This window comes from Perna viridis, chromosome 4 (genome assembly GCF_037379345.1).
Source record: "Perna viridis isolate PV_CMFRI_1.1 ecotype Kerala chromosome 4, ASM3737934v1, whole genome shotgun sequence".
NCBI classification, from domain to species: domain Eukaryota; kingdom Metazoa; phylum Mollusca; class Bivalvia; order Mytilida; family Mytilidae; genus Perna; species Perna viridis.
In genome coordinates this window covers 39970726-39983930 of record NC_142448.1, presented here as the reverse complement: position 1 = coordinate 39983930, position 13205 = coordinate 39970726, and the positions used below count along the sequence as shown (strand labels likewise).

Genomic DNA, 13205 nt, shown 5'->3' with positions numbered 1-13205 from the left:
CCTGCATATGGAGTTTTCATATCACAACTCATACGTTATGCCAGATCTTGCCGTAAGTACACAGATTTGTTTGTGTCGTGCAAGACTTTTTTACAATTAGGCCTCAGTAACAGAGGTATATTGCTACAAGATTGAAGTCAACACTACAGAATTCATGAACTCGTTGCGGTGTATCCATCTGCATCATGAATACTGATTTGTTCAACATGTCATAGTTTTCCTTCCCTTTTTTGTCTACCCTGAACTCGTCGGGTGTGTCTAGAAAAGCAGAAGATTTCTATCCTATCGAGGCACCTGGTCCATGCTCCTAGTTTTTAGTGGAGTCCTGGTTGCTCATTTACTTTTGTTACTTTGTATGTTTTATTTTTACTTGATATTCTTAATTGTGTTTATCTGTTTTAGATGTCCTGTCTTTTCCCAGGATTCTGTTGATTTCCACTAGATAATTGGTTCCCTTGATTGCTCTTATAATGTAAATTGAGAGTCATTTCTTTCACGGAATTAATTTTGATGTTCCTCTCTATTTTATCTGAAACAGTAAACAATCTATATTGGAACGGAATTGCCAGTGGTTGAAATATTTGCTAAAGGCCAGTATAACTTGTTTTATTGAATTTTCACCAATATTCTTTACATTTGCACAACCTATAATATCCATAGTAATGTAGTAAATACTTTTTGGTGATATCTTTAAAATACCTAAAAAAAATCAATGCATACATTTGGAAAGTCCATAAACATGATTTATTTCTGTTGCAATCAAATTAGGCCAGTTATGAAATTTCCAAGAAATCAATAATTCCGCTTACTCTATAGCACCGTCATCCATAGTTGTGAAACTTTCCTGTTTTTGTTAGTTTGTTTATATATTTTTTTGTCATCATTATGAACTCTTGGATCGTTTTGATGTTTCCATTTTCACTATGAGAAAAGATATTTTCGCCGTCTCATAGTTTTGCTTTTCTCTTTGGGCTACTAAGAACGTTACATTTCATGAGGAACTCGGTAGGAATTCCTAGAAAAGCAGAGGGCGCAAACCCTACCAGTACTCTTATACAGGCTTATATATATGCGTTATTCTGATTATTTTATTTTCTTAGTTGTGTAAATTTATTTCCTTGTCCAGTTTGTACTTGAATTATATTCTTGTCGTAAACATAGGAATTTTTGTTCCCATGTCAACTCTTTTAGATAATTATACATGCATACATAATACGGAAGAAAATGGACATAATCATATATCATTTCTGCTTGACTGTGTTTACAATAGTCCCTTGTGAGTCTGTATCTGGGTCATTCTATGACTACATGTTGTCAAAGTAAATATTTTTAGGTGCCAAATTTTACACCGATTAACAGATTTATATACATAAACATTTGTGTGCATGAATATTATTTATTTTATAAATGTTACAAAATAGATAAAAATAGGTGAGTTTATAAAATACAATCAAATATGGTCAATAAACATCATGTGCACTATGTCAAAAAGACTGTATAGTTTTTTTATCAAAAGGACGTAGGGTTTGGAATGAAATGGAACATATTTACAGGCTATTGTTTAACATGCATTATTTTTCCCTTAACGAACAACTTTTTTAAATACGGAATACAAAGATAGTTGTTCGGAACAATGTAAGGGTAGATAATCTGCCGTGCTGAATCCTATTGTGTAATATTGGCACTTATAATTACATCGATCTCTATTTTTATTACCTGTCATATATACTTACACACCGAGAAAGACAAGTCTTTAGAGAACCTGAATATGAAACGGTTGATACAACAGACATCCTAGTATTTCCAAGCATGAACAATGAAAATTTTGCTACTACGTCAGTGGGAATAATTTTATGATAATAATGAAGATCTGTGTTTATTGATCATGAAAAGTTTCTACTGATTTGTCAGTGCCATCACAATTTTTTTAGTTTACTATGTTAGATTTCCCAATTTTAGGAACATAAAAAGGAGATGTGATGACTTTTCGTATGACTACTATACTTAAGATTCGGGTGAACCAATGTAATGTTAAAAAAAATGAATAAATAAGACAGTAAAATGAATATTATACATAAATCATATAGGATATAACATAATGAAAAAAAAAGAAAAAAACGGACAAGCTCATTTTTGTTTCTAATTTTGCATTAATTATATTTTCAAATAAAAGGGGGATTCCAAAACCCGGGCCTCCTCTGCCAATGCGATGATTAATCATAGATACATATCCAATATATACATATAACATTTGTTTCATTTTTTAGTCTAGAGCTCTCGAATTATCAACCCAAAGGGCATTGGTTCGTGCGCATAAAAAAGACTTGTCTGCGTTTTACCTGTTTTATATTCTTATAGTTTTCTAGACTTGTAAGTATGAAAGAGAGGCTATTGTAGGAAATATGTCATATCTACAAATGTATTTAATTAACAAATGTTGTTTACACCCGAGCAGAAGATGACTTGTGTTTCCAGAAATTGAATTATCAGAAGTATCCGCCAGGCAAAAATTGAGCTTCTAGAAATATGTCTATTTGCGTATGATCGACCGAGGATGCAGTTTCTACGTCGGATGTAAGTCCTCGTCTGAAGTCCGCTTCTTTCTGCAAAAGGTCATGTCATTGTAAGTAAAGTTATATTCATGGCTATATTTCTAAGAACTTATCTTAAATACCATTAATATTCTTACTTGGTAAATTTCAGAGTGATATTTTTAATAATTCTTATCTTTTAGGGCAGTCAAGTACATAATAGTATTACAGAGTTTTTGGCATAAAATGTTTGCCTGAAGCGACTTTTTAATTAGAAAATGACAAGGGAAAGAAAACATTGAAAACACTACTACAATAAACAACAAAACTTAAAAATCCAAAAAAAGAAAGCTGACGCAGTAAAATTATGTTTTTTTTTTATAGTTTCTACATTTCTGTCAGGAAAATAACACATAGCACGCAATTTCAAATTTTCGATTGTTTTTTTTTTTTTTTTTTCGAACGCAATTTCAAATTTTCGATAGATTTTTGGAAAAGCAATTTCAAAATTTTGTTACAATTTCTTTTTTACGCCACTAAGTTAGCAGTATTTGACCAATCGGAAAAATAATTGTGATATGCATTTCCATAGAAGAGCGTCCTTATGGTCAAAAGGTAAAAAGTAAAACTATACCGACTGCGTCGCAATGAACAAATTTAAGATTTAATCAAAAAAGCATGAGATCGGAATTACTATATCCGCCGATAAGTTTCAGTGATGGGACATGATTTTAAATGAAAGTTGATCGTATCTTAAAATTGTTTCGGAACCTACTTTTTGAACATCCATCGTATATATGAATTAAATCTTTGTTCATTAATTATTTTGAATGACACAATGTATTTCATTCTAACTTTCATCTTACAAATATATTATAGTTCATCTACAATACACCATTGCCGACAACGTTAACGGACTGAGAACCCCATAATTTTGTTTGGAGAATATTGATTTTTTACTACATTAATTACCTTCTATGCCAAACAAGATACATGTGCACTACTGCAGTAAGTATGAGAAACACAAGCATTGTAGCAATGTAAACGTAGATTCCAGGAAAGTCATCTGTAACAAATATTACAAAACATTTTTTATCAGCAAAAGGCCTATCAGAACATATCACTGTTGATTTGATTCTATAATCAATCGCACAATCATTACTATCAATACTATTGTATTACCTATATAATATTTTAAGGCAACGCAGGATTATTATTTCAATCTTATTGCGTTTAACTGTGCTAACTTTTTGTTGCGTTTAGATTCGATTTGTTTAATATTAAATAAGCAAATTAAGTTTGGGGTCGGCTTATCAATTGTCTCCAATTAACTTTGTTCTGAATATAATAACACCTTCCACATCAAGCAAACTATTTAGATATTCTCTAAAACATACTTTATAATCAAGTAAACTGTTACCTTGTTCGCCATTGGTTGTTTCATCCTTGTGGCTATGTTTCAAAGTCCTATTATCATCATATAGATTTATTTATATTTTGATTGATATTAAAATTGTGACGTTTTGGCGGGAGAAAGTCCGAGAATGAAATGACCGAGTTTAATTCACAGTGTGAATCATCGAATTTTATATATATATACTTATATACTTTATATTTATATATGCGTTATATATACTTTTTTATTTCCTTGCGTATTAGAACATAAAGAATATATTTCAAATGTATGTGAAGCGCTAAATCCTACAATATGTGTTTCTGTTTTAGACGAGTTATCAATAATATTTGTACCAGCAGTGCTAAAGATTGATGTAGTATTATCATGGTCCTTTTCGGTGCCTTCATTCTTTTGATTGATGTCGGTTTGGTCTTCTGGTTGGCTGTTATCTGAAGTATGATAAAACATTAGATGTCGTAAGATGATTTTACATTTTTTTTACAATTTTAAACAATTGCATCTATGCTACACTATCTTAACTAATTATGTTCCTATAATGGTGATTTGTCGTCAGCCATTGATCAGTATATTATTAGTTATTGATCCATCAACCGATTGAAATTTTTCATAACGTGACTCCTAAAACTGATCGAATTGATCTTCGGTTGTGAAAATGTGAGCGATCGTTTCAATCATCTTCTGTCAAACCCAGTAACGTGAATCAGTTTAAGGACTGTATGAGATGTTATTATGAGTACTGATCAAAATATGAGCCGTAAATACGATGTATTCAGTTTAAAGTGATACATATGGTAATCCAATGATTATCAACTGATTTTTTTGTGTTGGTTTGCTTCATATCATTATAATATGTTTGCGCAAAACATAAAATTATCTTGCAAAAAGCATATGACAATCGTTATGGTGTATCCATCTGCACCATAAAACTGATTTATTCAACGGGTCATAGTTTTCCTTTCCTCGTTAGTCTACCCCGGATTTGACTTTTTATGAGCAACTCGGCGGATGTTCCTAGAAAAGCAGAGGGTGCTTACCCTACAGGTGCATCTGGTTCATCCTCCCAGTTTTTAGTGGAGTCCGAGTTGCGCATTTGCTTTTGTTACTTTGTATGTATGATTTTGGTTACTTTATGTTCTTTGTTGTGTATGTCTGTTTTCCATGGCTGGTCTTTGTCCCTGGATTACATTCTTTTGATTACTGCTATAACATTGGTTCCCTTAATTGCTCTTTCAATATCAAGTATAAATTGACACTAATGTTAATCATATCACGCTCGATTAATAAAATAGTTATGTGCAGTAGTTCGTATGATTATCAAGTGTAGCAGGTTTGACTGTATAATAACATATACCCGCGTTGAGACGTTTAGGTTTCCCGCACGCACGATACATGAACGCACGCTAAACGCTCACTAAATGCACAATAAACGAACACTTTTTTCTTGCTATTAAACGCAAGAAAAACGAACGCTGCTAGCGTGAGTTTAAACGCACGATAGACGAACTCTCACAGCATTTAAATGCATGATAGACGAAAGATGACAAATTATAATATTAACAAGTAATGATGAAAGGGAAAATAGAAAATTGACTTTAAAAAATATATGAATTAATAATAGCAAATAATATACAAAACACAGTTGAATCGAGGAAAAAATCAAAGTACAAAAATAAACGAACGCTTTCATAGTACGTTTAAACGAATGCTCGTATTGTGCGTTAAACGAACGCTTCTATCGTACTTTCATCGCGCGTTTAACCGAACGCAAAACGATAATAGATCCACAAACGCTAACATGGGAAAAACGTGAACGTTTCAAGGAATGTACATTTAAGCACCTCTTAACATAAGTTGTTTACTCTTTTTGTCAAAGTGAATTGCTAGCTTTATTTTATTCTAATTTTATTTAAAATTAGTTAAATGTAAATTTTGTTTATGCACAATTGTTGACCGAATTAAAAGTACACCATTCCAATAATAAACTTTTTTAATAAAACTTTTATTCGGTTTATTTCTTCATTTCAATACACACTTTCTGCTGCTTAACTTTACACTAAAAGCGCTATTTGTAAGGAGATTTGGCAAATTTTATATTTGTTTTTCGACATCCTTTTAGTATTAAGTATGGCCTCGGTCTGCTGTTATAGTATTCAGTCCTACCTCTCGACAGAAGAATCCTTCTGCATATTTTTAAAATTTCTGGTACTTCACATGACGAGTATACAAATTATACAAAATAATATACATTTAAATTGAAATTGACCTACCCGAAACTGTAGTGAGGAGAAGTCTAAAATATGGCTGAGGTGACACGTTATCAAGTCTAGATTTACATATCCATTCCACTAATCCATTTGAGCCTTTTAAAAAAATGAAGGCAAGGAAATTGTAAAGCTGTTTTAAAGTCCATGTAAAACACAGACAATCCTATGGTAAAGGTCATGCAGGGTGTAGAAAACTCATTGAAAAATGGATACAATTGTTGGTCTCTTTATTAATTTTTTTTTATTTTGTGAACTTGCTACTTTCTGTATTCAGATACGTATTGTTGCGAAAAACATACATTCATCTCCTACTTAAACCAACCATATCAACCAAATCAAGATCATTGACTATTGCCATGTGTCAATTTCATACACAATCATTCATCTCAAAAGCGCAACATGTCAAACATGGAATGATTATGTGATATGTAAGTGTTCCTAATTAGATATAAAAATAACTTTAGTAGGTTTCGAAAATGCATGAATCAACTCTTGATTGATTTTCATAAAACTTTAGTATACGGCAACATACTGAACTATACATGACCATTTTTTTTTTTTTTTTTTTTTGGCATGGGCAATGAAAAAAATGAGAAGCCTAATATATCTATGATGTTGAATTTGTTATATTTTTTTAAATATTTGATAAAGAAGAAGATGCAACGTAGAACAAATTGGGGGTTCACCTTTCCTTTTGGTTAATTACCTAGTGGGAAAATTATCGTTGTAAAATTACATGGCATTGTGCGTAATATCTGTGAGCATGTCTCGCCATTAAGTTCCTCATTTGTCATCAGATCTGTTCCGATACTACAACAATTCATAGGAATCCTGACTGGGAGTTTAATAGAATTCTTCCTTTGTACTGTAACATAAATTTATTTCCGATACATTTTGTATGTATTATAATAATATTAAGAAAATAGAAGAATTCATATTACCATGATTTAACATCTACAGTTCTTGTATTGGGTAAATTTCCCACTCTTATGGTGTACAAGGAATAAGGACAAGGATAAAGAAGGTGTTTAGGTGTTAATTAGTTTGAAAGGGGAAAATTAGGAATAAAGTTTTTAAAGTATGTTTTATACGAGGCATGTATCGAAAGAAATTAGAAATAACAGTTTAGATTTTCATAAAAATATAAAATTCATTTTAATAATGTATGGGGGTTGGGGATTTTTACAGGGAATTCTTTATAAGGAATGTGGGATGTTTTATGGTGTAAATGAGAGAAGTTTATACCTTCCAAGAACTGTACACAAACAAAATGAAATGCAACTGTTACTAAAAGGATGTATAAGATAATCCTCTAGTCTAAAGAATAAATACACAGGTAATATTTGATTGTGTTTTAATGTAAAAAAAAACAAAGTTCTAAATTTCACCATTAAAAATATTGTTTTTCAAGTGGCCTAATTTGTCTTTTTGTCGGATTGATCCAATAGCTTCTGATACGTTTCATATGCCGCCAAAGCCAAAGACTTACCGGATATTATAAGGTGCAGGTGCGAATTTTTCGAGATTTGTCACACATGCCTGTTTATAATGTGACTTTTTTTCTTGTATTTTATTTTTTGGTATCCGGACCAGTACGCTGTGACATAGTTATTCTATGTACATTAAGAAAATACAAAAAAAATAAGTATTGAAAAGTTGAGTTGTACAATTGCAAGATATAGATCTCTGTAAAATACTTATAATTACTACTGTTACTACTTTATGATATTTTATCACTTATTTGTAGATTTACCATTTTCAATAATATAAACAGGAACATCCTTCCCATTGGAACAGAAGAATTCATTAGATCTTCTACAGTATTTCTGATCTATACAATGATTTCTCCCAACTTTCACATAAACAAGTGGTCCTACTGCCAGATAATCAATACACAGACATACTGATTTCTATTATGAAACAAATATATTATCTTAATCAAAAATAAATAAATGCATATTGCGTCGGATATTCCAAACGTCTAGTGAAATGTGTATTAAATATATCAATGTATTAAACTAATCATGTAAAAAGATATCTTCGTATTGTCGGCATACTAAAAACTTGTTCAAATAAAATTTCTTATATTTCTGTATAACCTTACGAAATATGTAAAAGAAGTGATTTCTCTTTCCATTAAACAACGTCTTGAACAGCTGTAAAAACTTTTTTCTACATTGGAACGGAATTGCGCGATGTTGAAATACTCCCTTAAGGCCTCTGTGACTTCTTCTGTTGAATTGACGCCAACATTCTTTACATTTGCACAACCTGAAATATTTTTAGTAATGAAGTGAATTCATTTTGACAATTTTATATTCAACCTGAAAGTTTTCAATACATACATGGAGAAGCAGCAAATCATTTTAATCGGATTTATTACCGGAAACAAACTTGTCGCTTGTGTGTTCCTATCCTTAAACATTTGTAAGTCTGTAACATTATGTATTTCCGTTGCAATCAAATTATGTCAGTTGAAAAATTTCCAAGAATTCTGTTATTCCGCTAACCCTATGCCGCCGCTGTCCTTGATTGTGGTATTTGATGAAAGTGCGAACTGATCTAATAAAGTCAAATGAACACGATTGATTAAAAGGATTCAATTATTTAGATATGAAAACACGTTTAATATTTGTGAATGTTTTATAAACACTCATTGAAGAGAAATTATTATTACATTTGGTAACCTTCAAAGGTTGCTAATACTGTGGCATTTGTTGTAACTACGTTATCACATTTTAACATCTTTGTGCTCACTTAGAACTATGAAATTCTATTACCTTCAAAAGTTACCCATGCCGTTGCATTTGTTGTACTTTCCATATCAACAGAAAGTGTATGAAGGATATCTGTGTTTATCTTTTTTAACTCGGGATTCGTGACTATTAATTCTCCCTTTTCTGTCGAGCTTTCAAATATTTCTTCTGTAAATTTCGAAGGATAGTTAGAAATTAACAATTCTATTTTTTTTAACGTTTTATGAACTGGAAATGTTTATGTCCTATATGTTAAGCGTCAATTCACGCTGAAAAGTTATTTGTGTCCGTTTAGTTATTACATCGTTTTTATCAGGAAATTCTAAAATACAAGGTTATTTCTGATTGATTTAGTATCATGCTTTCATTTTTCAAAATTGTAACATTCCTTTTACATAACCTGCTTACAAATATATTTTAATAGCTGTGTGGTAAAATATCTGCATGTATGTGATCAATTTTTCCACAGCTGCACCTTCATTTTTGATATGAGAAATGTTTCTTAATTTTGAACAGTAAGTCCAAATAACATAGTTTGTTGCAGTTTACACACGAAGGTGTTTGTAAAAAAGTGTAACTGGCCTCTTTACCGTGTCACTTTGATGTTTCGGTAGCATAGGAATCCCGAAGCGAACGGTTTAATAAAATGAAGAAATCTATATACTGCTAAAGCTACCCATGGTTTCCCTCATTTTAACCTAAAGTTTTTATATTTCATATTATCAATATTATGTAAAGCAGCTGTCAGATATCTATGTTGTAAAAGAAACGATCATTTTTTGGTTTCGTTAAAAAATCATGCAGAAATAATATTTTTTATCTCAAAATTCATTGGTTACCGTGCCCTTCGAAGGCTATATTTAACAAAAAAGAAAACGAATTTTACTAGGTGATAGGTTGATACATGTACACCTCCTGAACCATGTAACATTCCCATTTTAGCTTACTTTATGACCTTCGTGTGTGTGTATCGTGTGCTTTGTGTGCATGTTTTGTGGGATCGTGTAACGTGCAGCTTGGGATTCGTGTGCATGTGCCGTTCATTTTCGCACTTTGTGTTTTGTTCTTCATGTAACCGTTCTGTTTTATGATTGGAAAATGAAAATAGCTCTTTCGGTAGATCAATTTTACGGAATACCGTTGTAATTTTTTGAAAATATATTGATTTTTTCATAGTGGCCCTTATCTTTTTTTGTTGAGTTTATATTCCTTTCTTACGGATATAATTCCTGACGCATATGGGGAAATGCTGAACACATTACGTTTTAATAGGTTCCGAAAGCCTAAATAAATTCCCTTAATCTAAATTCCTGTGAACTCTCATATCAAGTTTAAAGTTCCCACTTTTCTCATGTACTTATCGTACAGTACATACGTACATTGATCGAAAGTCTTTAAAACGAATTTCATCGAGAAACAATCCAAAAATCGTATTAGCAACTAATGAAATTGATGCATCGTAGTTCCTTGAATGTTCATACACTGGCTAATAAACTTTTGCCCGAGTTTGGAATCATAAATGAGAGTCACATATTTAAAAATTTCATATACAACGTCCGGGAATTGTTTTCTTTGTTAAGAAACGATTCGCAGTTATTTCAATTTCAAAACATAACTTTAACCTCTCTTGCAAAATCGATTGAACTTCTACCGAAGCAAACTAAAAATAACCACCAATCATCTGCCTCTACGTCACAGATAAGAGCATGACAATATGTTAAGAAATCAATAATCAGATTATTATTGTATAAACTTAAATTTAATAGATTTAATTGCCTAAAATTTCAATATTTTCAGGTATCCAGACCGGTGAAAATATTTTTGCAATGTACCATGTATAATAAAAATGAACATTTATCATATCAAAAATGCTACTTTCTTAGTTAAACAAAATAGCTAAATTACTTCAAGCATGGTTTACTGATACATTTTGAAATTTTACTATTCTGGAACTAACAAAATGTGTTCCCATTGATCCAAATACAACAAATATGGACATTTTTCGCATGAAAATTATTTTTTTATCATATTCAAAGCAATAAAAGGTACCACATAAATCAAACATTCTGTATTATATAAGAATTGAGTATATTTTACCCTAATTTCATGCAATTTCAATATGTTCATACATCCAGACCAGTTAATATGTTATTTGCAATGTACCATGTATAAAGCAAATGGACAATTTTTCATATCAAAAATGTAATATTTTCTTCTTTAGACAAATTAGATGGCATCACATTAGTTAAAATAGCAAAATTACTTCAAAACAGAGTATGGGTTACCAATGCATTTTGAAATTTGATATTTTATACTTCTGGAACAAAGAATATGTGTTCCCAATGATCCAATACAACAAATATGGACGCTTTTTCACATAACATTTACTTTCTCATATTCAGAGCAATAATATGGTATCGCATAAGTCAAAAATCCTCTATCATCTAAGAATTGAGTATATAGTACTCCAATTTTATGAACATTCAATTTATTCATACTCCCATTTCAATGAAAATGTTTTCGCAATGTACCATGTTCAATAAGAATTGATATTTTTCATATCAACAATGCAATATTTTCTTTTTTAGGCAAATAAGATGGTATCACATTAGTTAAAAGGATTTGATGCTTTCAATTTAGAGTATTTTTACCATTACTTTATCTGCAGTATGAAAACTGATTTATTCAACGTGCCATAATTTTCCTTTCCTCGTTTGTCTACCCCAGACTTGCTGGTCCATGTTTCCAGTTTTTAGTGGAGTCCGGGTTGCTCATTTGCTTTTGTTACTTTGTATGTATGATTTTAGTTACTTCATGCTCTTTGTTGTGTATGTCTGTTTTCCATGTTTGTTAACTTCATTAACTAAAATTTGGGAATTTCACTTTAATATTTCAACACTTTCACACTCCCAGCAAGTGAAAATGTTATCGCAACGTACGATGTATAATGGAAATGAACGTAATTTTATATCAAAATATATATTGACATATTTTGAATGCATTTATTAAAGCATAATACACATTAATGTCAAACTACATGTAAGATGTTAACAATCATAAAAAAAAATACGACGAACAGAAGAACACTATAAACTATAATCGATTATAAGTTTCGTGTTTTTCAGTTAGGTACCGTAATACACTAATAACTGAGATAAATACTTCTGGCCGACACGATCATTCGTGTATCGTGCTTTGTACAACGTGCTTTATGTGCGTGTTTTGTGGGTATCTTGTGAGCGGCATTTGGAGCATTACACGTTTCATGAGGGGAAGTATAGTCAGTATAGTCATTGCAAAGTTCTAAACGGGAAATACTCGAATCCGATTTATACTAATAATATATTCTGATTTTACCAAATTGTCGTTGTCATTTTAGGTAATTTGTTTTCAATTTTGTTATAGTTCAGAGTTAAAAAAGCTGTGTATCAATTATTGTTTTCATTTCTCTTTACCTCCATATCCATCACTGACATTTTATGTGTGGTATATTATTAAAGTTAACTTGACACCAAACAATTTTCCTTTACCTGCAAATGGAGTCCGATTAGATGCCTTTTCTCTAACTTGCTTATCTTTAAGTAGAACTGTTTCACCTTGCATCTTTTCCGACTTCATACTCCTGACCTGCCGTTCTATTGAATTCTCACTGACAGCTTCTACGAATATTGGAAGAAAGTAAACAATACACCACCTATCTTTGAGGAACATGTTTAAAATTCATTTGAAAACACTTCTTATTCTTGCAATCAAATGTGTTCAACAGGAAAACCTGCGTAGAGTTTTATAGGCTGGAGTTATATTTAGGATAAACAGGAAATGCGGAAAACATCGAGAGACGAAAATATCATAAAATAGTTTGTACTAGTCGTGAGAAACTTAGAGCAGTCTCCGACTGATACTATTAATATTTTGTTTTGAAACATATTAGTTTTCACTCTTTTTGAAGTCAAATAGCTGAATGCCTATAATTTCATATATATTAAATACAAATGCATTTTACCGTTGACATGTTTTAGATGCATATAATAGGTTATATCGTTTTTCAAGATATAAAAGATGCAAAATAAAAGGATGAACTTAACGTTTTATATTTTCACTCTCTTTATAATTTAATTGATTAAAAATTAAAATTAATACTTCGATATTCCCTACACCATGAGATTTGGTGCTTTGTGATCGGTGTAAGAGCGCCTGCGCACTTGTGCCGAAGGAAATATCGGTGTCATAAAACTGG

At 31.2% G+C, this 13205-nt stretch overlaps 2 protein-coding genes across 2 annotated transcripts; both read right to left on the bottom strand.

Annotated features, from left to right (window-relative positions):
• Positions 1-1409: 1409 nt before the first annotated feature.
• On the bottom strand, positions 1410-6570 carry LOC148620052 (uncharacterized). Its single transcript, XM_088577078.1, has 5 exons — positions 6525-6570; positions 6216-6308; positions 4281-4376; positions 3504-3597; positions 1410-2603 (listed from the first exon to the last, which is right to left on the bottom strand). The coding sequence occupies exons 1-5, from the start codon at positions 6568-6570 to the stop codon at positions 2564-2566; spliced, it is 369 nt and encodes a 122-aa protein (XP_088433204.1). The 3' UTR covers positions 1410-2563.
• Positions 6571-6858: 288 nt separating this feature from the next.
• Positions 6859-12710, bottom strand: LOC148620051 (uncharacterized). Its single transcript, XM_088576981.1, has 5 exons — positions 12499-12710; positions 8993-9136; positions 8317-8483; positions 7966-8122; positions 6859-7077 (listed from the first exon to the last, which is right to left on the bottom strand). Exons 1-5 carry the CDS (start codon positions 12677-12679, stop codon positions 6911-6913), a joined length of 816 nt encoding a protein of 271 aa, XP_088433107.1. The 5' UTR covers positions 12680-12710; the 3' UTR covers positions 6859-6910.
• Positions 12711-13205: the final 495 nt, after the last annotated feature.